This window comes from Barbus barbus (assembly GCF_936440315.1).
Source record: "Barbus barbus genome assembly, chromosome: 21".
Taxonomy (NCBI): domain Eukaryota; kingdom Metazoa; phylum Chordata; class Actinopteri; order Cypriniformes; family Cyprinidae; genus Barbus; species Barbus barbus.
This window is the reverse complement of record NC_136749.1, coordinates 30,954,292-30,978,141: the sequence shown is the minus strand read 5'-3', so window position 1 is coordinate 30,978,141 and position 23,850 is coordinate 30,954,292. Positions and strand designations below refer to the sequence as shown.

At 41.7% G+C, this 23,850-nt stretch overlaps 1 protein-coding gene across 1 annotated transcript in view; it reads left to right on the top strand.

The window, feature by feature from the left end:
• Positions 1–10,181: 10,181 nt before the first annotated feature.
• Positions 10,182–23,850, top strand: part of LOC306887713 (CREB-regulated transcription coactivator 2-like) — a 40,104-nt gene continuing 26,435 nt past the window's right edge. The window contains exons 1-2 of the mRNA XM_079445685.1: positions 10,182–10,592; positions 13,245–13,346. Of these exons, the coding sequence (XP_079301811.1) occupies positions 10,419–10,592; positions 13,245–13,346 (276 nt within the window). The 5' untranslated portion in view covers positions 10,182–10,418. The remainder of the gene's footprint in view (positions 10,593–13,244; positions 13,347–23,850) is intronic.

Here is a 23,850-nt window from a genome sequence, read left to right as displayed (position 1 = left end):
ATACCATTTAATGTTGATCAATATTAATTCCAAAATGTGTTAATATATTATTACATTTGAAAGTTTATCTTTTGAACATGACTATTTTTCTAACATTAAAAAGATTAATAAATGCTTTAAAAAAATTGTTCTTTGTTAGTTCATACTATCATGGAAGAATTAACATGATGTAAAAATATATTTTTCATTGTTAGTTCACGTTAATTAATGCATTTCCTAATGTTAAGAATTGAGACCTTATTTAATGATTTATAAGCATTTTTTAAAGATTTTAAAAAACAGACCCTCTCTCTCTTTCTCTCTCTCACCCAGCTCCTCAATCCACACAGTCACTCACACAGTCACTCACACCCCACCCCACCCCACCCCTCACTCAGCTGCAGGCTGACAGGGATCTCTCACTCAGAAGCAGTCTAAGAGCTCTCTGATAGTTTTTAAATTTTCTCCTAAGCATAGTGTATTGTAAATTCATGAAATTAATCACATATCCTCAGACTGTATTGTTCTGTGTATGTAATTTTTTATGAAGTGTTTGGAAGCTGCTCTTAAAAGATAAAAAAAAAAAAAAATTATCTTTTTTACTGTAACTTTAATAAATTGCCATTAAATCATCGTTCAAGATATCCTAAATCCGTCCGCAATTTAGCATCTTCAGTATTTTGGCATCATGATAAAAAATGTTTGGTGTGATTTCCGTGTTTCTGCTTGGAGGAGTATGAATTTGTTTACAGCCCGTTTAAAAAAAAAAACCCACATTAAAATAAATATAGCCGACTTCCTGTTGGTCGTAGCTAATGACTGTAAATTAGAAAATTGTCCGGATTAATAAGAACAATTTATGTACCGAGTTTGGTGTCTGTAGCTAAAACTAACCCCCTCATTTTTGACAAAAGGTGGCGCTATAGAGTGTCTCTTCCACGCCCGTTTATGAGCTTTTTCCAGTGTCTAACTATCATTAATACTGATATGTGTGTTGAGTTTCATGACATTCTAAACATGTTATCTGCCTCAAAATCACCAGAAACGAATTTTCAACTTTGACACGTTGCCATGGCAACATAATTTTAGATATCAATATTCCCTTCACAGTTTTACATCGGCCGTGTTTTGACATTATTCTGGTGAAGTTTGAAGCAAATCGAGGTAAAAGAAGATGCTGAATTCAAAGCATTTTGAAAACGACACACTTCCTGCAGCCAGTTGGTGGCGCTATAACTTTCAGTCATAATAGTCACATCTATCCGATCGGCATCATACAACGAACAAATCACTGAAGTTTGATATACATCATACAATGTATGTGGACGTTATTAGGCATTTCCTGGGTCTCATTTTTCGCCATAACTTCATCGCCTCGCCACGGGCAAACCGTTCGACATATCAAAAATATCTTCGCAATTTAGCGTCCCCAATGTCTTGAGATCATGTTCACCTAGTTTGGTGGCAATCGTATGGAAATCCTCAGAGGAGTATATCAAATTCCAGAGCATGCGCTTTTTAAACAGCCCTGAATAGCCGACTTCCTGTTGGGCGGAGCCTATGACATGCTGCGCGGAAGTTGTTCGGCTCAATGAGTTCTATATGTGTACCGAGTTTCATATGAATACGTGCAAGTATGTGTGAGCTATACATCAAGCTTTCTGACAATTTTCCAGGGGGCGCCGTAGAGCCCCTGTGCCACGCCCGGGTCCCAGCCTCAGCGGCGTCCTAATGGCCGCAGGTTCCAACGTGCGTGCCAATTTTCGAGAGTTTTCGGGCACGTTAAGGCCCCCAAAAGTGCCCGGATGATTGAAATAAAAAAAAAAAAAAAAAAAAAATAAATAAATAAATATAGCTGCGAGCAGCGATGACGGGCCCAAGCCGTCAGCATACGCCACCCCGGTGGCATCGATAAAACGGTGCCCAGCGAGCACAAGCATTACAGTAACCCTCTGGCAGTTTGGTTTTAAGGGATACGGCAATTAAAGGGTTAATCCAAACCATCAACTCTGTGAAACACACACACACACAGAACAACATATAAAACTTTAAATTCTGTGAAAATATATTTTTCATTGGTAGTTGATGTTAGTTAATGCATTTACTAATGCTAACAAATGAGAAATTATTATAGTTACCAAAGGTTTTAATGATTTATTTTTCCATTAACTAACATGAATATTTTTTTCTAACACAAATGAATAAAGTAAAAAATATATTGTTAATATTTAATGTTATTTGTGAATTAACCAATGTTAAAAAACAACATTATTTAACTGTTGTTAATTTACATCATTAATAAATATATACCATTTAATGTTGATCAAAATCAATTCCAAAATGTGTTAATATATTATTACATTTTAAAGTTTTATCTTTTGAACATGACTATTTTTCTAATATTAAAAATATTTTGTTCATTGTTAGTTCGTTGTAAGTTCATACTATCAATGAAGAATTAACATGCTGTAAAAAATATATTTTTCATTGTTAGTTCATGTTAATTAATGCATTCCCTACTGTTAACAAATGAGACTTAATTATAAAGTGTTATCAAAACCTTTAATGCTTTATAAGCATTTTTTAAGGATTTTATTGAGAAGTTTAAACAGACCCTCTCTCTCTCTCTCTCTCCCCCTCCACACTCACTGAACTCACACAGTCAGTCACCCACCGCACACATTAGAAGCAGTGACAGGAGAACTCTGATAAGTTTTAAATTTTCTCCTCTCCATAGTGTATTGTAAATTCATGAAATTAATCACATATCCTCAGACTGTATTGTTCTGTGTATGTAATTTTTTATGAAGTGTTTGGAAGCTGCTCTTAAAAGATAAAAAAAAAAAAGTTCTCTTTTTTCTGTAACTTTAATAAATTGCCATTAAATCATCGTTCAAGATATCCTAAATCCGTCCACAATTTAGCATCTTCAGTATTTTGGCATCATGAGAAAAAATGTTTGGTGTGATTTCTGTGTTTCTGCTTGAAGGAGTATGAATTTGTTTACAGCCTGTTTAAAAAAAACCCACATTAAAATAAATATAGCCGACTTCCTGTTGGTCGTAGCTAATGACTGTAAATTAGAAAGTTGTCCGGATTAATAAGAACAATTTATGTACCGAGTTTGGTGTCTGTAGCTATCATTATATATATATATATATATATAAACATTAATAATTATATACCATTTAATGTTGTTCAATATTAATTCCAAAATGTGTTAATATATTATTAAATTTTAAAGTTTATCTTTTGAACATGACTATTTTTCTAACATTAAAAAGATTAATAAATGCTTTAAAAAAAAATTGTTCTTTGTTAGTTCATACTATCCTGGAAGAATTAACATGCTGTAAAAATATATTTTTCATTGTTAGTTCACGTTAATTAATGCATTTCCTAATGTTAAGAAATGAGACCTTATTATAAAGTGTTATCAAAACCTTTAATGCTTTATAAGCATTTTTTAAGGATTTTATTGAGAAGTTTAAACAGACCCTCTCTCTCTCTCTCTTTCTCTCCCCCTCCCCCTCCACACTCACTAAACTCACACAGTCAGTCACCCACCCAGTCACCCACCGCACACATTAGAAGCACAGAGACAGGAGAACTCTGATAAGTTTGAAAATTTTCTTTTCGCCATAGTGTATTGTAAATTCATGAAATAATCACATATCCTCAGACTGTCTTGTTCTGTGTATGTAATTTTTTATGAAGTGTTTGGAAGCTGCTCTTAAAAGATAAAAAAAAAAAGTGTTCTTTTTTACTGTAACTTTAATAAATTGCCATTAAATCATCGTTCAAGATATCCTAAATCCGTCCGCAATTTAGCATCATCAGTATTTTGGCATCATGACAAAAAATGTTTGGTGTGATTTCCGTGTTTCTGATTGGAGGAGTATGAATTTGTTTACAGCCCGTTTAAAAAAAAAAAACACACATTAAAATAAATATAGCCGACTTCCTGTTGGTCGTAGCTAATGACTGTAAATTAGAAAGTTGTCCGGATTAATAAGAACAATTTATATACCGAGTTTGGTGTCTGTAGCTATCATATATATATATATATATATACAAATTAATAATTATATACCATTTAATGTTGATCAATATTAATTCCAAAATGTGTTAATATATTATTAAATTTTAAAGTTTATCTTTTGAACATGACTATTTTTCTAACATTAAAAAGATTAATAAATGCTTTAAAAAAAATTGCTCTTTGTTATTTCATACTATCATGGAAGAATTAACATGCTGTAAAAATATATTTTTCATTGTTAGTTCACGTTAATTAATGCATTTCCTAATGTTAAGAAATGAGACCTTATTATAAAGTGTTATCAAAATCTTTAATGATTTATAAGCATTTTTTTAAGATTTTAAAAAACAGACCCTCTCTCTCTTTCTCTCTCTCACCCACTGCCTCAATCCACACTCAATCCACACAGTCACTCACACAGTCACTCACAGCCCACCCCCACCCCTCACTCAGCAGCAGTGACAGGGAGCTCTCACTCAGAGGCAGGCTGGCAGGGAGCTCTCACTCAAAAGCAGCTCTGATAGTTTTTAAATTTTCTCCTCCGCATAGTGTATTGTAAATTCATGAAATTAATCCCATAACCTCAGACTGTATTGTTCTGTGTATGTAATTTTTTATGAAGTGTTTGGAAGCTGCTCTTAAAAGATAAAAAAAAAATGTTTTTTCTTGTTTACTGTAACTTTAATAAATTTCCATTAAATCATCGTTCAAGATATCCTAAATCCGTCCGCAATTTAGCATCATCAGTATTTTGGCATCATGAGAAAAAATGTTTGGTGTGATTTCCGTGTTTCTGTTTGGAGGAGTATGAATTTGTTTACAGCCCGTTTAAAAAAAAAACCCACATTAAAATAAATATAGCCGACTTCCTGTTGGTCGTAGCTAATGACTGTAAATTAGAAAGTTGTCCGGATTAATAAGAACAATTTATGTACCGAGTTTGGTGTCTGTAGCTATCATTATATATATATAAACATTAATAATTATATACCATTTAATGTTGATCAATATTAATTCCAAAATGTGTTAATATATTATTACATTTGAAAGTTTATCTTTTGAACATGACTATTTTTCTAACATTAAAAAGATTAATAAATGCTTTAAAAAAATTGTTCTTTGTTAGTTCATACTATCATGGAAGAATTAACATGATGTAAAAATATATTTTTCATTGTTAGTTCACGTTAATTAATGCATTTCCTAATGTTAAGAATTGAGACCTTATTTAATGATTTATAAGCATTTTTTAAAGATTTTAAAAAACAGACCCTCTCTCTCTTTCTCTCTCTCACCCAGCTCCTCAATCCACACAGTCACTCACACAGTCACTCACACCCCACCCCACCCCACCCCTCACTCAGCTGCAGGCTGACAGGGATCTCTCACTCAGAAGCAGTCTAAGAGCTCTCTGATAGTTTTTAAATTTTCTCCTAAGCATAGTGTATTGTAAATTCATGAAATTAATCACATATCCTCAGACTGTATTGTTCTGTGTATGTAATTTTTTATGAAGTGTTTGAAAGCTGCTCTTAAAAGATAAAAAAAAAAAAAAATGATCTTTTTTACTGTAACTTTAATAAATTGCCATTAAATCATCGTTCAAGATATCCTAAATCCGTCCGCAATTTAGCATCTTCAGTATTTTGGCATCATGATAAAAAATGTTTGGTGTGATTTCCGTGTTTCTGCTTGGAGGAGTATTAATTTGTTTACAGCCCGTTTTTAAAAAAAACCCACATTAAAATAAATATAGCCGACTTCCTGTTGGTCGTAGCTAATGACTGTAAATTAGAAAGTTGTCCGGATTAATAAGAACAATTTATGTACCGAGTTTGGTGTCTGTAGCTAAAACTAACCCCCCCATTTTTGACAAAAGGTGGCGCTATAGAGTGCCTCTTCCACGCCCGTTTATGAGCTTTTTCCAGTGTCTAACTATCATTAATACTCATATGTGTGTTGAGTTTCATGACATTCTAAACATGTTATCTGCCTCAAAATCACCAGAAACGAATTTTCAACTTTGACACGTTGCCATGGTAACATAATTTTAGATATCAATATTCCCTTCACAGTTTTACATCGGCCGTGTTTTGACATTATTCTGGTGAAGTTTGAAGCAAATCGAGTAAAAATAAGATGCTGAATTCAAAGCATTTTGAAAACGACACACTTCCTGCAGCCAGTTGGTGGCGCTATAACTTTCAGTCATAATAGTCACATCTATCCGATCGGCATCACACAACGAACAAATCACTGAAGTTTGATCTACATCATACAATGTATGTTGACGTTATTAGGCATTTCCTGTGTCTCATTTTTCGCCATAATTTCATCGCCTCGCCACGGGCAAACCGTTCGACATATCAAAAATATCTTCGCAATTTAGCGTCCCCAATGTCTTGAGATCATGTTCACCGAGTTTGGTGGCAATTGTATGGAAATCCTCAGAGGAGTATATCAAATTCCAGAGCATGCGCTTTTTAAACAGCCCTGAATAGCCGACTTCCTGTTGGGCGGAGCCTATGACATGCTGCGCGGAAGTTGTTCGGCTCAATGAGTTCTATATGTGTACCGAGTTTCATATGAATACGTGCAAGTATGTGTGAGCTATACATCAAGCTTTCTGACAATTTTGCAGGGGGCGCCGTAGAGCCCCTGTGCCACGCCCGGGTCCCAGCCTCAGCGGCGTCCTAATGGCCGCAGGTTCCAATGTGTGTGCCAATTTTCAAGAGTTTTCGGGCACGTTAAGGCCCCCAAAAGTACCCGGATAGTCGAAATAAAAAATAATAAAAAAAATAATAATCCTTAGAAGAACAATAGGGCCCTGCGCCTTACTGGCTTGGGCCCTAAATATAGCTGCGAGCAGCGATGACGGGCCCAAGCCGTCAGCATACGCCACCCCGGTGGCATCGATAAAACGGTGCCCAGCGAGCACAAGCATCACAGTAACCCTCTGGCAGTTTGGTTTTAAGGGATACGGCAATTAAAGGGTTAATCCAAACCATCAACTCTGTGAAACACACACACACACAGAACAACATATAAAACTTTAAATTCTATGAAAATATATTTTTCATTGGTAGTTGATGTTAGTTAATGCATTTACTAATGCTAACAAATGAGAAATTATTATAGTTACCAAAGGTTTTAATGATTTATAAGCATTTTTTAATGATTTATTTTTCCATTAACTAAAATGAATAATTTTTTCTAACACAAATGAATAAAGTAAAAAATATATTGTTAATATTTAATGTTATTTGTGAATTAACCAATGTTAAAAAACAACATTATTTAACTGTTGTTAATTTACATCATTAATAAATATATACCATTTAATGTTGAAATCAATGTTTTAATGTTTAAAATCAATTCCAAAATGTGTTAATATATTAAATTTTAAAGTTTTATCTTTTGAACATGACTATTTTTCTAATATTAAAAATATTTTGTTCATTGTTAGTTCATTGTAAGTTCATACTATCAATGAAGAATTAACATGCTTTAAAAAATATATTTTTCATTGTTAGTTCATGTTAATTAATGCATTCCCTACTGTTAACAAATGAGACTCAATTATAAAGTGTTATCAAAACCTTTAATGCTTTAAGCATTTTTTAAGGATTTTATTGAGAAGTTTAAACAGACTCTCTCTCTCTCTCTCTCTCTCTCTCTCTCTCTCCCCCTCCACACTCACTGAACTCACACAGTCAGTCACTCACCCAGTCACCTACCGCACACATTAGAAGCACAGTGACAGGATATCTCTGATAAGTTTTAAAATTTTCTTCTCGCCATAGTGTACTGTAAATTCATGGAATTAATCACATATCCTCAGACTGTCTTGTTCTGTGTTTGGTGTGAATTTGTGGTTTCTGCTTGGAGGTGTATGAATTTGTTTACAGCCCGTTTTGAAAAAAAAAAACACATAAAAAAAAAAAAAGCCGACTTCCTGTTGGTCGTAGCTAATGTCTGTAAATTAGAAAGTTGTCCGGCTTAATGTGAACAATTTATGTACCAAGTTTGGTGTCTGTAGCTATCATTATATATATATAATCATTAATAATTATATTCCATTTAATGTTGATCAATATTAATTCCAAAATGTGTTAATATATTATTAAATTTTAAAGTTTCTCTTTTGAACATGACTATTTTTCTAACATTAAAAATATTTTGTTCATTGTTAGTTCATTGTAAGTTCATACTATCAATGAAGAATTAACATGCTGTAAAAAATTATATTTTTCATTGTTAGTTCATGTTAATTAATGCATTCCCTACTGTTAACAAATGAGACTTAATTATAAAGTGTTATGAAAACCTTTAATGCTTTATAAGCATTTTTTAAAGATTTAAAAAAAACAGACCCTCTCTCTCTTTCTCTCTCTCACCCAGCTCCTCAATCCACACAGTCACTCACACAGTCACTCACACCCCCACCCCCTCACTCAGCTGCAGGCTGACAGGGAACTCTCACTCATAGAAGCATTGTAACAACTGTCTGATAGTTTTTAAATTTTCTCCTCTGCATAGTGTATTGTAAATTCATGAAATTAATCACATATCGTCAGACTGTATTGTTCTGTGTATGTAATTTTTTATGAAGTGTTTGGAAGCTGCTCTTAAAAGATTAAAAAAAAAAAAAAATCTCTTTTTTACTGTAACTTTAATAAATTGCCATTAAATCATCGTTCAAGATATCCTAAATCCGTCCGCAATTTAGCATCTTCAGTATTTTGGCATCATGAGAAAAAATGTTTGGTGTGATTTACGTGTTTCTGCTTTGAGGAGTATGAATTTGTTTACAGCCCGTTTTAAAAAAAAACCCACATTAAAATAAATATAGCCGACGTCCTGTTGGTCGTAGCTAATGACTGTAAATTAGAAAGTTGTCCGGATTAATAAGAACAATTTATGTACCGAGTTTGGTGTCTGTAGCTAAAACTAACCCCCCCATTTTTGACAAAAGGTGGCGCTATAGAGTGCCTCTTCCACGCCCGTTTATGAGCTTTTTCCAGTGTCTAACTATCATTAAAATGGATATGTGTGTTGAGTTTCATGACATTCTAAACATGTTATCTGCCTCAAAATCACCAGAAACGAATTTTCAACTTTGACACGTTGCCATGGCAACATAATTTTAGATATCAATATTCCCTTCACAGTTTTACATCGGCCGTGTTTTGACATTATTCTGGTGAAGTTTGAAGCAAATCGAGTAAAAATAAGATGCTGAATTCAAATCATTTTGAAAACGACACACTTCCTGCAGCCAGTTGGTGGCGCTATAACTTTCAGTCATAATAGTCACATCTATCCGATCGGCATCATACAACGAACAAACCACTGGAGTTTGATCTACATCATACAATGTATGTGGACGTTATTAGGCATTTCCTGGGTCTCATTTTTCGCCATAACTTCATCGCCTCGCCACGGGCAAACCGTTCGACATATCAAAAATATCTTCGCAATTTAGCGTCCCCAATGTCTTGAGATCATGTTCACCGAGTTTGGTGGCAATCGTATGGAAATCCTCAGAGGAGTATATCAAATTCCAGAGCATGCGCTTTTTAAACAGCCCTGAATAGCCGACTTCCTGTTGGGCGGAGCCTAAAACATGCAGCGTGAAAGTTGTTCAGCTCAATGAGTTCTATATGTGTACCGAGTTTCATATGAATACGTGCAAGTATGTGTGAGCTATACATCAAGCTTTCTGACAATTTTCCAGGGGGCGCCGTAGAGCCCCTGTGCCACGCCCGGGTCCCAGCCTCAGCGGCGTCCTAATGGCCGCAGGTTCCAACGTGCGTGCCAATTTTCGAGAGTTTTCGGGCACGTTAAGGCCCCCAAAAGTGCCCGGATGATTGAAATAAAAAAAAAAAAAAAAAAAAAAAAAAAAAAAAAATAATAATCCTTAGAAGAACAATAGGGCCCTGCGCCTTACTGGCTTGGGCCCTAATAATCCTTAGAAGAACAATAGGGCCCTGCGCCTTACTGGCTTGGGCCCTAATTAATATTTTGGAGCGGTTTCCCCGGTAACGCTGTACTGCGCTCAAACATTGCGTTAAGTGAAATCAACCAATCAGCGCAGATTAGCGTCATGCAGAGGCGGGGCTTGGACTAATGAGTCGTTGAGTAAAGAAGGTCAAAATATGCATATTTTAAGACAATAAAAGTGTTTTTGACCTTGCTTGCATGTCAACCTGCTGTTGGGGACTCCCGAAACCAAAATATGAACCTTTCATAACCCATAATAGGGGCAATTTGTGTGTGTGTGTCAGTGTCAGTCTTGCTCGTGCCCCTAGAGGGCTAGTGTCCGCGTCTCTCTCTGTGTCGGTTCTCCGCTCGCTCGGTTCTCCGGTGTGTATGTGAGTTCGGTGTTCCGCTCATCATGTCCTCCGCGGGAGCTACTTGCGGACCGGGACCGAATCACGGCGGCTCTGTTCCCGCGCCCGGCGCCTCAAACCCGCGAAAGTTCAGCGAGAAGATCGCGCTACACACTCAGAGACAGGCGGAGGAGACGGCGGCGTTCCAGGAGGTCATGATGGACCTCACCTCCACACGGGTAACGAACACACACACACGGTAACGGGAACGGGCTTCCCGCGGGAAACCGTCAAATCCGTGTTTTTCTCTCGGCGCGCGCGAGCAGGTAACGTAGTAGCGCACGAGCTAACGGAAGCTAACGAAAATAACGCGGAGATCGTGAAAACGAAATCCGCGAGAGACGTTAAAGACACTTGAATTACATGAGAGATGTTTTTAGAGATACACTGAGATTAAACGACAGCACAATCGCGTTTAATTCTTGTGTGAGTTTGATGAGTTTCTCTGACAGGAAGCGGTTAGCAGCAGATTAGCATTAGCTCCTCACACTTCACTCATATAATAATAAACGCTATTCTGGAGTTATTATCGCGTTAATCTCACGGTGTCCGTCTCTAACCTCACATGTGAAGCTCGTTCTGTCGGTCTGATGGGTTTTATGTGCTGGCAGTCTCTAAACGCTGCCAGAACCTAACATTACCCTGGTATTTTGTGGACTTGTACCATGGTACGTCTGTGTGGATGATAACTAACTAACTAATGTCAGAGCTGGTTAGTTAAGAGACCTTTACTAGCATCACCAGTCCTGGTCACATGAGATGATTTTACACTTTCAGTAACTGAGTCTGAATTAGTGTCGTTCAGCTAAACAAATAAAACACGTACTTCACTTTTAATTATTTATTTACATTATTTGTATGATCTACTTAATTAGATTTTAATTAGGTTGTAGTAAGCTGTTTTGACTTTTATGATTTGTGTATGTTTTATAAAAATAAACCACATACTACAACTTAAATGATAAAATAAAATGGTTTTTAATTAGCATCCTGTCATTAAATTAATATTTGGGTCAAAGATGAAAGGGTTTTCAAGCCTCAAAACAGCGTGAAATACAGCTTTGAATTATTGCTGTATTTACAATACATTAGAAAGTGTCCTGTTTAATTAAATAGTTGTTTTTTTTCTGAGCACAAAATAAATATCATCATTTTTACCATGATTTACAGAAAACAGACACTTAAATGTCATCCGGTGTAACAGTCTTATTAGGCATATTTACCACAAGATTATTACACATTAAAAGACTTAAAAAATAATAATTTTAAAACTTTGCCACGATCCCAAGTTGGCTATTTGTCAGCAATTGTTTTTTACTCATTTAAAATCCAATAACATTTAGTATGCTCACTTATTCTTTTACATATTTTAATATGTACAGATCAGAATAAGTATGTTTTTTCAGTTTTTACATAAATATTAGTGTTGCACTGAATGACAATGGATTATTATTTCACCCACATTTTAACATTTTATTCTGCATATCAAATCACTTGCCACATTTATTTTGATGCGGACATTTAAATGTCATTTTCCCAAGTGATTTATTTTTATTTGGTTGTTTTATTATTTATTTTAATTGAGCATTTATTTAGATTGTTTTTATTTGAAAAGTATCAAAATAAACCACTAACACTATAAATTATAGAATGCAAAATTAAAATGAGAAAAATAATTTAGCAATTTAAAACTCAATTACATTTTACAGTTTAGTTATTCAGTGTTACATTTTTGCATCAATTTTTGATGTAATACATTTATAGTAAGTCTTGTATCTTTATTCTTTTAATTTTTAAAGGTGTATTGATCTGATGCTGTGTCTGATTCTCCACCGCTGCTGCTGTCAGTATTATAGTCATTATCTGCTGCAGGTGTGTGTGTGTCGTCTCATGTTTATGTGCGGGTCTCTAGCAGAGCGTAGCGCGTGTGTAAGCCAGGGTCAGAGTGGTTAACCGTGATCAGTTTGACCTCTGACCCTCAAACACACTCTCAGACTCAGTAATGAGATCGAGCTCTTCCAGCATGAGTTATGGTTTGCATATAAAGGTCTTTTCATGCTGTGTGTATTCCTCATGACAACAGCTTTCAGTAGTAAATGTATATTATTTAAACCCCGGGTTAAACCGATCTTTGATTTAAGCAGAGCATCAGATGCCACACGTTATAAAACCATTAGTCAGGGATTCCCAAACATTTTTTGTCAGCCAATTCTCCTGAAGTTAATAGATTTGATTTTAATATTTCAATAATATAATAACAGCGCATTCATATGTTCATGGTTCTCAGATGTCGGTTAATGAAGAAAGGACATGTAGATAAACAAATAAAATTGTATGTGGATTATTTAAAACAATTTTTTAAGGATTTGATTTAAGTGTTTTATTTTGATGTTTTTGTTTTGTTTTTAATTTGACATTTTATAATTTAATACATTTTAGTAATAGTTTGTAATTTTGGTGATTTTTGGTCAAACATTATTTTGATTTCTTTTTGAATTTTTTTGAACAATTTATATAGATTTTTATTTTAAAATTGTATTTCATTGTAACATTTTTATTATTTTAATAATGTTTTAGCTAGCATTTTATATTGATTTATTGTAAATTATTTTTACATTTTGTTTAACAACTTAGTGCTTTATTTCAGATTTATTTACATTTTTCTGTTTGTTTATGATTCACTTTAATTTTGATGGTTTTTAATTAATTTGAACTTATGGTGTAAGAACTTTTTGTTAAATTTGGAAGATTTAAAAGTATTGTTTTTTTATTTTACATTTTTATGCTGCTTTTTAACTTTTATTTGAATGGTTTCTCGTCTTGTGTTTCAGATTCAGGCACAGAAGGTCCGTTTGGCACGAACTCAGGGCCCGTATTACGGCGGATCTCTGCCCAACGTCAACCAGATCGGCAGGAGCACCTCGGACCTGCAGGTGAGTGTGTGAGTGTGTGTGTGTGTCATTTAGGGCCCTATGATTTCTGTGATGCAGAAAACGTGGACGGAATCGTGGAAACGGTCATCAAAATGGAATTTACAGTTTAACAACGGAATGTCACAGAATTTGTCAAAGGTTGAATGAATTAATCAAAAGTAGGTCATTACACTTAAATCAAATCGCGATATGGACTAGTATCTGTAAATATTAAGCAGTAAAAAGACTATTTAAATATAAATCCTTTGTTTTGCGTTAGGGCTGGACGATTAATCAAAAAGGAATCTAAACCGGAATTCAGAACTTCTAACTGACGTAATTTTCCAATGTCAGTAATTCCAGTTTTTAAACCTGTTAATACTTTCCCCTTAAAAACATAATACTGTGTGTTTTCTGCACTATACGAACCTGAGTGGCGTGCTACAAGAATTTAAACTTTTACACGCAGCACCGCTCATCAATGTCAGTTCCAATCAGAAGACCCTGGAGGCGGAGCAAATGTTGCCAGCTTTTGTTTATAGTAGCAGGTTGGCATGGCAACTTTTGTATTTGACTGCAATGTTGCAGAGTAGGCATTCTGCGCTCCGCTTTTTAGAAAACCATGAGTGCTGCATCTCGCGATTTTTAGACACAAAGATGTGTTCTGTGTGAATGGCTAGTAAGAACCTAGAGTAAGTACTTGGGCATATAGCATGACAGGACAAGATCAAAGAGATGGTGCCATGCTCTTTCTCTTAATCAGCAGTGTTCTATTTACAATCATTAAAAACTTTTGTTTACAGGAGATGCAAGTTATTTCTTCTTGCATGGCAAGGGTGCGTGGGTCTGTGAGTGTAAGGGTGCGTGAGTGTGAGGGTGCGTGGGTCTGTGAGTGTGAGGGTGTGTGAGTCTGTGAGTGTAAGGGTGCGTGGGTCTGTGAGTGTGAGGGTGTGTGAGTCTGTGAGTGTAAGGGTGCGTGGGTCTGTGAGTGTGAGGGTGTGTGAGTCTGTGAGTGTAAGGGTGCGTGAGTCTGTGAGTGTAAGGGTGCGTGGGTCTGTGAGTGTGAGGGTGTGTGAGTCTGTGAGTGTGAGGGTGTGTGAGTCTGTGAGTGTAAGGGTGCGTGGGTCTGTGAGTGTGAGGGTGTGTGAGTCTGTGAGTGTAAGGGTGCGTGAGTCTGTGAGTGTAAGGGTGCGTGGGTGTAAGGGTGCGTGAGTGTGAGGGTGCGTGGGTCTGTGAGTGTAAGGGTGCGTGAGTGTAAGGGTGCGTGGGTCTGTGAGTGTAAGGGTGCGTGGGTGTGAGGGTGCGTGGGTCTGTGAGTGTGAGGGTGTGTGAGTCTGTGGGTGTAAGGGTGCGTGAGTGTGAGGGTGCGTGGGTCTGTGAGTGTGAGGGTGCGTGAGTCTGTGAGTGTAAGGGTGCGTGAGTCTGTGAGTGTAAGGGTGCGTGAGTCTGTGAGTGTAAGGGTGCGTGAGTCTGTGGGTGTAAGGGTGCGTGAGTCTGTGGGTGTAAGGGTGCGTGAGTGTGAGGGTGCGTGGGTCTGTGAGTGTGAGGGTGCGTGGGTCTGTGAGTGTGAGGGTGCGTGGGTCTGTGAGTGTGAGGGTGCGTGAGTCTGTGAGTGTAAGGGTGCGTGAGTCTGTGAGTGTAAGGGTGCGTGAGTCTGTGGGTGTAAGGGTGCGTGAGTGTGAGGGTGCGTGGGTCTGTGAGTGTAAGGGTGCGTGAGTCTGTGAGTGTAAGGGTGCGTGGGTGTAAGGGTGCGTCGGTCTGTGAGTGTAAGGGTGCGTGGGTCTGTGAGTGTAAGGGTGCGTGGGTCTGTGAGTGTAAGGGTGCGTGGGTCTGTGAGTGTAAGGGTGCGTGGGTGCGTGAGTGTAAGGGTGCGTGGGTCTGTGAGTGTAAGGGTGCGTGGGTCTGTGAGTGTGAGGGTGCGTGGGTCTATGAGTGTGAGGGTGCGTGGGTCTATGAGTGTGAGGGTGCGTGGGTGTAAGGGTGCGTGGGTCTGTGAGTGTGAGGGTTGCTGAGTGTAAGGGTGCGTGGGTCTGTGAGTGTAAGGGTGCGTGGGTCTGTGAGTGTGAGGGTTGCTGAGTGTAAGGGTGCGTGGGTCTGTGAGTGTAAGGGTGCGTGGGTCTGTGAGTGTGAGGGTGCGTGGGTCTGTGAGTGTGAGGGTGCGTGGGTCTGTGAGTGTAAGGGTGCGTGGGTCTGTGAGTGTGAGGGTGCGTGGGTGTAAGGGTGCGTGGGTCTGTGAGTGTGAGGGTTGCTGAGTGTAAGGGTGCGTGAGTCTGTGAGTGTAAGGGTGCGTGAGTCTGTGAGTGTAAGGGTGCGTGGGTCTGTGAGTGTAAGGGTGCGTGGGTCTGTGAGTGTGAGGGTGCGTGGGTCTGTGAGTGTGAGGGTGCGTGGGTCTGTGAGTGTGAGGGTGCGTGGGTCTGTGAGTGTGAGGGTGCGTGGGTCTGTGAGTGTGAGGGTGCGTGGGTCTGTGAGTGTAAGGGTGCGTGGGTCTGTGAGTGTAAGGGTGCGTGGGTCTATGAGTGTGAGGGTGCGTGGGTGTAAGGGTGCGTGGGTCTGTGAGTGTGAGGGTTGCTGAGTGTAAGGGTGCGTGGGTCTGTGAGTGTAAGGGTGCGTGGGTCTGTGAGTGTAAGGGTGCGTGGGTCTGTGAGGGTGCGTGGGTCTGTGAGTGTGAGGGTGCGTGGGTCTGTGAGTGTAAGGGTGCGTGGGTCTGTGAGTGTAAGGGTGCGTGGGTCTATGAGTGTGAGGGTGCGTGGGTGTAAGGGTGCGTGGGTCTGTGAGTGTGAGGGTTGCTGAGTGTAAGGGTGCGTGGGTCTGTGAGTGTAAGGGTGCGTGGGTCTGTGAGTGTAAGGGTGCGTGGGTCTGTGAGTGTGAGGGTGCGTGGGTCTGTGAGTGTGAGGGTGCGTGGGTCTGTGAGTGTGAGGGTGCGTGGGTCTATGAGTGTGAGGGTGCGTGGGTGTAAGGGTGCGTGGGTCTGTGAGTGTGAGGGTTGCTGAGTGTAAGGGTGCGTGAGTCTGTGAGTGTAAGGGTGCGTGGGTCTGTGAGTGTAAGGGTGCGTGGGTCTGTGAGTGTAAGGGTGCGTGGGTCTGTGAGTGTGAGGGTGCGTGGGTCTGTGAGTGTGAGGGTGCGTGGGTCTGTGAGTGTGAGGGTGCGTGGGTCTGTGAGTGTGAGGGTGCGTGGGTCTGTGAGTGTGAGGGTGCGTGGGTCTGTGAGTGTGAGGGTGCGTGAGTCTGTGAGTGTAAGGGTGCGTGAGTCTGTGAGTGTAAGGGTGCGTGGGTCTGTGAGTGTGAGGGTGCGTGGGTCTGTGAGTGTGAGGGTGCGTGGGTCTGTGAGTGTGAGGGTGCGTGGGTCTGTGAGTGTGAGGGTGCGTGGGTCTGTGAGTGTGAGGGTGCGTGGGTCTGTGAGTGTGAGGGTGCGTGGGTCTGTGAGTGTGAGGGTGCGTGGGTCTGTGAGTGTGAGGGTGCGTGGGTCTGTGAGTGTGAGGGTGCGTGGGTGTAAGGGTGCGTGGGTCTGTGAGTGTGAGGGTTGCTGAGTGTAAGGGTGCGTGAGTCTGTGAGTGTAAGGGTGCGTGGGTCTGTGAGTGTAAGGGTGCGTGGGTCTGTGAGTGTGAGGGTGCGTGGGTCTGTGAGTGTGAGGGTGCGTGGGTCTGTGAGTGTGAGGGTGCGTGGGTCTGTGAGTGTGAGGGTGCGTGGGTCTGTGAGTGTGAGGGTGCGTGGGTCTATGAGTGTGAGGGTGCGTGGGTGTAAGGGTGCGTGGGTCTGTGAGTGTGAGGGTTGCTGAGTGTAAGGGTGCGTGAGTCTGTGAGTGTAAGGGTGCGTGGGTCTGTGAGTGTAAGGGTGCGTGAGTCTGTGAGTGTAAGGGTGCGTGGGTCTGTGAGTGTAAGGGTGCGTGGGTCTGTGAGTGTAAGGGTGCGTGGGTCTGTGAGGGTGCGTGGGTCTGTGAGGGTGCGTGGGTCTGTGAGTGTGAGGGTGCGTGAGTCTGTGAGTGTAAGGGTGCGTGAGTCTGTGAGTGTAAGGGTGCGTGAGTCTGTGGGTGTAAGGGTGCGTGAGTCTGTGGGTGTAAGGGTGCGTGAGTGAGGGTGCGTGGGTCTGTGAGTGTGAGGGTGCGTGGGTCTGTGAGTGTGAGGGTGCGTGGGTCTGTGAGTGTGAGGGTGCGTGGGTCTGTGAGTGTGAGGGTTGCTGAGTGTAAGGGTGCGTGGGTCTGTGAGTGTAAGGGTGCGTGGGTCTGTGAGGGTGCGTGAGTGTAAGGGTGCGTGGGTCTGTGAGGGTGCGTGGGTCTGTGAGGGTTGCTGAGTGTAAGGGTGCGTGGGTCTGTGAGGGTGCGTGGGTCTGTGAGGGTTGCTGAGTGTGAGGGTGCGTGGGTCTGTGAGGGTGCGTGGGTCTGTGAGGGTTGCTGAGTGTAAGGGTGCGTGGGTCTGTGAGGGTGCGTGGGTCTGTGAGGGTTGCTGAGTGTGAGGGTGCGTGGGTCTGTGAGTGTAAGGGTGCGTGGGTCTGTGAGTGTGAGGGTGCGTGGGTCTGTGAGTGTGAGTGTGAGGGTTGCTGAGTGTAAGGGTGCGTGGGTCTGTGAGTGTGAGGGTTGCTGAGTGTAAGGGTGCGTGGGTCTGTGAGTGTAAGGGTGCGTGGGTCTGTGAGTGTGAGGGTGCGTGGGTCTATGAGTGTGAGGGTGCGTGGGTCTGTGAGTGTGAGGGTTGCTGAGTGTAAGGGTGCGTGGGTCTGTGAGTGTAAGGGTGCGTGGGTCTGTGAGGGTGCGTGAGTGTAAGGGTGCGTGGGTCTGTGAGGGTGCGTGGGTCTGTGAGGGTTGCTGAGTGTAAGGGTGCGTGGGTCTGTGAGGGTGCGTGGGTCTGTGAGGGTTGCTGAGTGTGAGGGTGCGTGGGTCTGTGAGGGTTGCTGAGTGTGAGGGTGCGTGGGTCTGTGAGGGTGCGTGGGTCTGTGAGGGTTGCTGAGTGTGAGGGTGCGTGGGTCTGTGAGGGTTGCTGAGTGTGAGGGTGCGTGGGTCTGTGAGGGTTGCTGAGTGTGAGGGTGCGTGGGTCTGTGAGGGTTGCTGAGTGTGAGGGTGCGTGGGTCTGTGAGGGTTGCTGAGTGTGAGGGTGCGTGGGTCTGTGAGGGTGCGTGAGAGTGTATGTGTCATTGGATGCATTGATAGCAGCTCCTGTAAACCTGTGAGTGTGTGTGTTTGTGAGTGTGAGAGAGAGTGTGTGTGAGTGAGAGACTGTTACCGTGGTTACGATGGCAGTTGGCAGCAAAATAATCAGCTCCTGATTTAACGACCAGAGAATGTATGTTTTTCATGACTCAAATATTGATTAAATAATTGAATACTTAACTGTGAACAATAGAGGCAGAAGATTATTAAGGTAAGACCACTAAACAAAAAGTGTTTTTTTTTTATTGCTATCAACTGAAAACTGCATAAAATCAATACATCAAGCTGACTACTAGCCAAGCTAACATTCCGTGGCAGCTAATTCAGTTGAGAACAAAACCATCACTGACCCCAGCTCAAGAACACATGGGCACACCAGCACTCCTGCGTCTCCCAAGATAAAGGCTTTGAGATATAACATCGCTGAGCTGGAGCAGGACTTCTTCCTGTTTAAAGAGGAAACTAACAACAAACTTCATCAGCTCCTGAACCTGACCGGTGTGCAACAACTTCAACAAGACACCTGGAGGAGGACAATCAAGAGCTGCGGCAGGAGCTGAGGAGGGTGAGAGAGGAACTGGCCACACACTGGAGAGACTGCTGGAGGAGACCAGAACACAGCTGCACACAATACAACAGCAGCCCCACAACCACAACTCAACACCACACACAAACACCCAGCACCTTCACAAACTCAGCTCAACAGCAGCGGTGTGTCAGCACACAATCTCAGAGCTCCTTTACTCCTGCAACCCGTCAGTCTCCTCAAGCCCATCAGAACCTCAAGAGGAAAGACAACATTGTCATCCTCTGCGACTCCAACGGCCACCATCTTGACCCCAGACGACTGTTTCCAGGGGGATCCGTGAAGAAGTTCTGGTGTCCCACCTCACACTCTGCTTTAAGACTACTGCAAGAGGGTGTGTTAGGTGCCCCGTCACATATTATTATTCACGCTGGAACAAACGACCTCAGCACCAGAAGGGTGGACGTCACAAAAGCCGTGTCCAAAGTGGCGAGAACAGCTAGCAGGAACTACCCCAGAACCAAAGTCATCATCTCAAGCCTTCTACCTCACAGAGACATACCACAAAGGATCATCAACGTGGAGATAGCTAACATCTGTGCTCCAATACTGAATGTTCACATAGCCAACCATCAGCAAGTCACACATCAGCATCTCTACGACCATATCCACATCCAGCGAGAGGGCATGAGACTGTTTGCAAAAACCATCAAGGCATCAACCCTGAACAGCCCTCAGAAAACACATCTGGACCAGGAGGAGAGAGTTGAGCAGCTTCCCAGCAGCCAGACGGACAGCTACACCGCTGTAGATCAGACTCCAGCGACCTTATCCAGATAAAACAACATGCTGAAACTTATGTGATAATCTATTAGCTTAAGCACACAATGGGTCTATAGTCAAGAATGATCATTATTTCTTAATGACTTATTTGTTTATTTATTAACTTATTTATTTTGCTTATTTACTTGTTTATTTTTAAAATGTAACATTTGTAAAATGGATCCACTCACTGTATTTCTCTATATTCTCTATCTTTTTAAATGATTAATCTATATATTTACATGATAGTGTCATGAACTCGTACACTATTCTGGTAATTACAATAATACTGTGACGAGTCGGCTGCCTCCACCCTGTCCATCATCACCACCCCGTCCCGTATTCGCCGCCCTTCACCAGGCTCCCGACAGGAGTGGGTGTGTGAGAGAGGAGGGGCGCTGAAACAGCCAGGGCTGGCGGCGTGTGATGAGGCTCACCTGATGTGAATAGAGCCTCATCACCGCCGCCGTTTAAATGCCGAGCGCGCCTCTCCTCGGGAGACCAGTCTCTTCCCCGTGCATGCACGCTGGTATCCTCGTGGGTCCAGGAAGGGAGCGTCGAGAAGGAGGACTGCCGCACCCGTGAGACGGCTGACGGGCCAGGATGCCGGGCCGTCGAATCCCCCAGCAGCGCCGGGAACCCAGGAGTTGGAAGAAGCCGCGCAAGAGACGCCGCCGCCGCCACTCGCTCCCGGCCCCGAGAGGGGAGCGCGTGCAGCCACCGGACTCCGCCCCTTCCCTGGACCCTTCCCTTCTGAACACTACCCTCCTGCACAAGCCCCGCAGCACAACGATGACACCAGATTCCCTGTTTATTTGGACACTTTTCCCCCTTTGGACACTTTATTTTACCTTTTATTGTTTAATAAAAACCTCTCCGAGGCTTGACGCCACACCCACTGTGTCTGTCGTTTGCTCCTCCCGCCACAATACTCAATATTCTCTTCAGCTTTTGAGGAGAAAATGACAAACTCTGATTTTGTTAATATTGTATATAGTTCAGATGTAATTATATTACTTGAGACATGGAGTCGTTCAGACTCAGAGAGCTACGTATCGCATCAATCAAACAGCCTAATGTTAAAAACGGAAGAGATTCAGGAGGAATCATCGTTTGGTTCAAAGACCACCTGTGGCAGTATATTCAGCCTGTGAAAAAGGGAAAAACACTTATTTGCATAAAACTTAGAGATTTTATGTTTAGATGAGGACCTGTACCTATGTGCCACATATATCCCCCCCACATGAGTCGCCTTATTACAATCAGAATCAGAATCAGAATCAGAAAGAGCTTTATTGCCAAGAGTGTTTGCACACACAAGGAATTTGTCTTGGTGTTAGGAGCTTCCAGTACAGAAAGTACAAACATAGTGCAGACAACATATAATTAAGGTGATAAAGAACACTAATGAAGAGAATATACAATGATTAAGGATAACAATAGTAATAAAAATAAAAATATACAGAAAAGAGACATGACCATAGACAGAACTGTGAATGTGCATGTGTCCTATGTACAGATGAAGGTTTGATGGGTTATTTACAGATGTACAGTACCGGGGTGTGTTATGTGTTGTTCAGGTGGGATACGGCCTGGGGGAAAAAACTGTTCTTGTGTCTGGCTGTTCTGGTGCTCAGTGATCTGTAGCGCCGGCCAGAGGGCAACAGTACAAAGAGAGAGTGAGCTGGGTGTGAGGGGTCCAGAGTGACTTTCTTAGCCCTTTTCCTCACTCTGGAGGTGTAAAGTTCTTGGAGGCTGGGCAGAGGGGCACCGATAATTCTCTCAGCAGTCCTAACTGTCCGTTGTAGTCTTCTGATGTCTGTTTTGGTAGCTGAACCAAACCAAACAGTTATAGAAGAACATAGGACAGACTCGATGATTGCAGAGTAGAACTGTTTCAGCAGCTCCTGAGGCAGGTTGAACTTCCTTAGCTGGCGGAGGAAATACAGCCTCTGCTGGGCCTTTTTCGCAATAGAGTCAATGTGATTGTCCCACTTCAGGTCCTGAGAGATGGTGGTGCCCAGGAATCTGAATGACTCTACTGAAGTCACAGTGCTGTTCATGATGGTGAGTGGGGGGAGAGCAGGGGGGTTTCTCCTGAAGTCCACTATCATCTCCACAGTTTTGAGCGTGTTCAGCTCCAGGTTGTTAAGACTGCACCAGACAGCCAGCTGCTCAACTTCCTGTCTGTAAGCAGACTTGTCACCGTCCTTGATGAGGCCTATGACTGTAGTGTCGTCCGCAAACTTCAGGAGCTTGACAGAGGGGTCCTTTGATGTGCAGTCATTCGTGTAGAGGGAGAAGAGCAGTGGGGAGAGAACGCAACCCTGAGGGGCGCCAGTGCTGATGGTGAGAGTCCTGGATGTGAGTTTGCCCAGCCTCACTAGCTGCTGCCTGTCTGTCAGGAAGCTGGTGATCCACTGACAGATGGAGGAGGGCACAGAGAGCTGTCTCAGTTTGTCTGAGAGAAGGTCAGGTATGATGGTATTGAAGGCCGAGCTGAAGTCCACAAATAAGATCCTTGCATAATTCCCAGGTTTGTCGAGGTGTTGCAGGATGTAATTCAAGGCAAGGCAAGGCAAGTTTATTTATATAGCACATTTCATACACAGTGGTAATTCAAAGTGCTTTACATAAAAGAAAGTGAAATAGACATTAAAATCAATAAAAACATGGAAATAAGAATAATAAAAACAAGGAATTTTAAAATGATATAGAAAATGATTTAAAATAAATTTAAAGAAAATGATTATACATAAAATGCATTGCAGTCAGTTGGGACATATAGCACAGTGCTCATTCAAATGCACAGTTAAACAGATGAGTTTTGAGTCTTGATTTAAATGTGGCTAATGTTTTAGCACATCTGATCTCTTCTGGAAGCTGGTTCCAGCTGCGGGCCGCATAATAGCTAAAAGCAGACTCCCCTTGTTTTGTGTGAACCCTTGTTATTTCTAACTGACTCGATCCTAATGATCTGAGTGGTCTGTTTGGTTTATATTCAGTGAGCATATCAGCAATATATTTAGAATTCAGTCCCATATTGACAGCGTCATCCACAGACCTGTTTGCTCTATAGGCAAACTGAAGAGGCTCCAGCAAGGGTCTAGTGATGTCCTTCAGGTAGGCCAGGACCAGTCTCTCAAGTGACTTCATGACCACAGACGTGAGTGCGACAGGTCTGTAGTCATTAAGTCCAGTGATTTTGGGCTTTTTGGGGACGGGAATGATGGTGGAGCGTTTGAAGCAGCAGGGAACTTCACACAGCTCCAGAGATCTGTTGAAGATCTGTGTAAAGATGGGGGCCAATTGGTCAGCACAGACTTTTAGACAGGCAGGTGAAATACCATCTGGTCCTGAAGCTTTCCTAGATTGGTAGGTGAAAAAATTCTTTTTACTAAAGCACTTTACTAAAGCACAATGAAGACCTCTTCTCAAGCTTACAGTCAGAGATCATATACCTTCAGTCTCTAGGCCCAGTTCTGTTAATGGGGATCTGAACGCCAGAACAGGGAGAGAAGCGGACTACATTAGTTCAGATGGAGATACATATAGTAACAGTTCACATACGTACCAACAAAAACACTTTACTAAAGCACGACAGAATTATGACAACACCATAAACAGACATGGAAAACAGGTCCTGCAGCTCTGCAAAAGCCTGGGTCTATACATAGTTAACGGCAGAGGAAAGGCTGATTCTCTGTCGACTCACCTACTGCTCCTATCTGCAGCAGCACAGTAGATTACGCTATTACAGATCTAGACCAAAGTAAAATCAACTACTTCACAGTGATGCCACAGCTACTGTTATCAGACCACAGTCACATAGTCCTCAGTCTGAACAGGTCAGTGAATCTTCTGCCATCTTCAGAGCAGAAGGTTAAACTCCAAATTTATATGGAATAAAGACAGTCCTGCTCAATATGAAGCCGAGCTCCACAGCACTCATGTGGAAAACATTACAGGTTGGTTTGATAAAGAATGCCAAAAAATAAGAAAAGAATTTCGATCATTATCAAATAAAAAACACAGAGACCC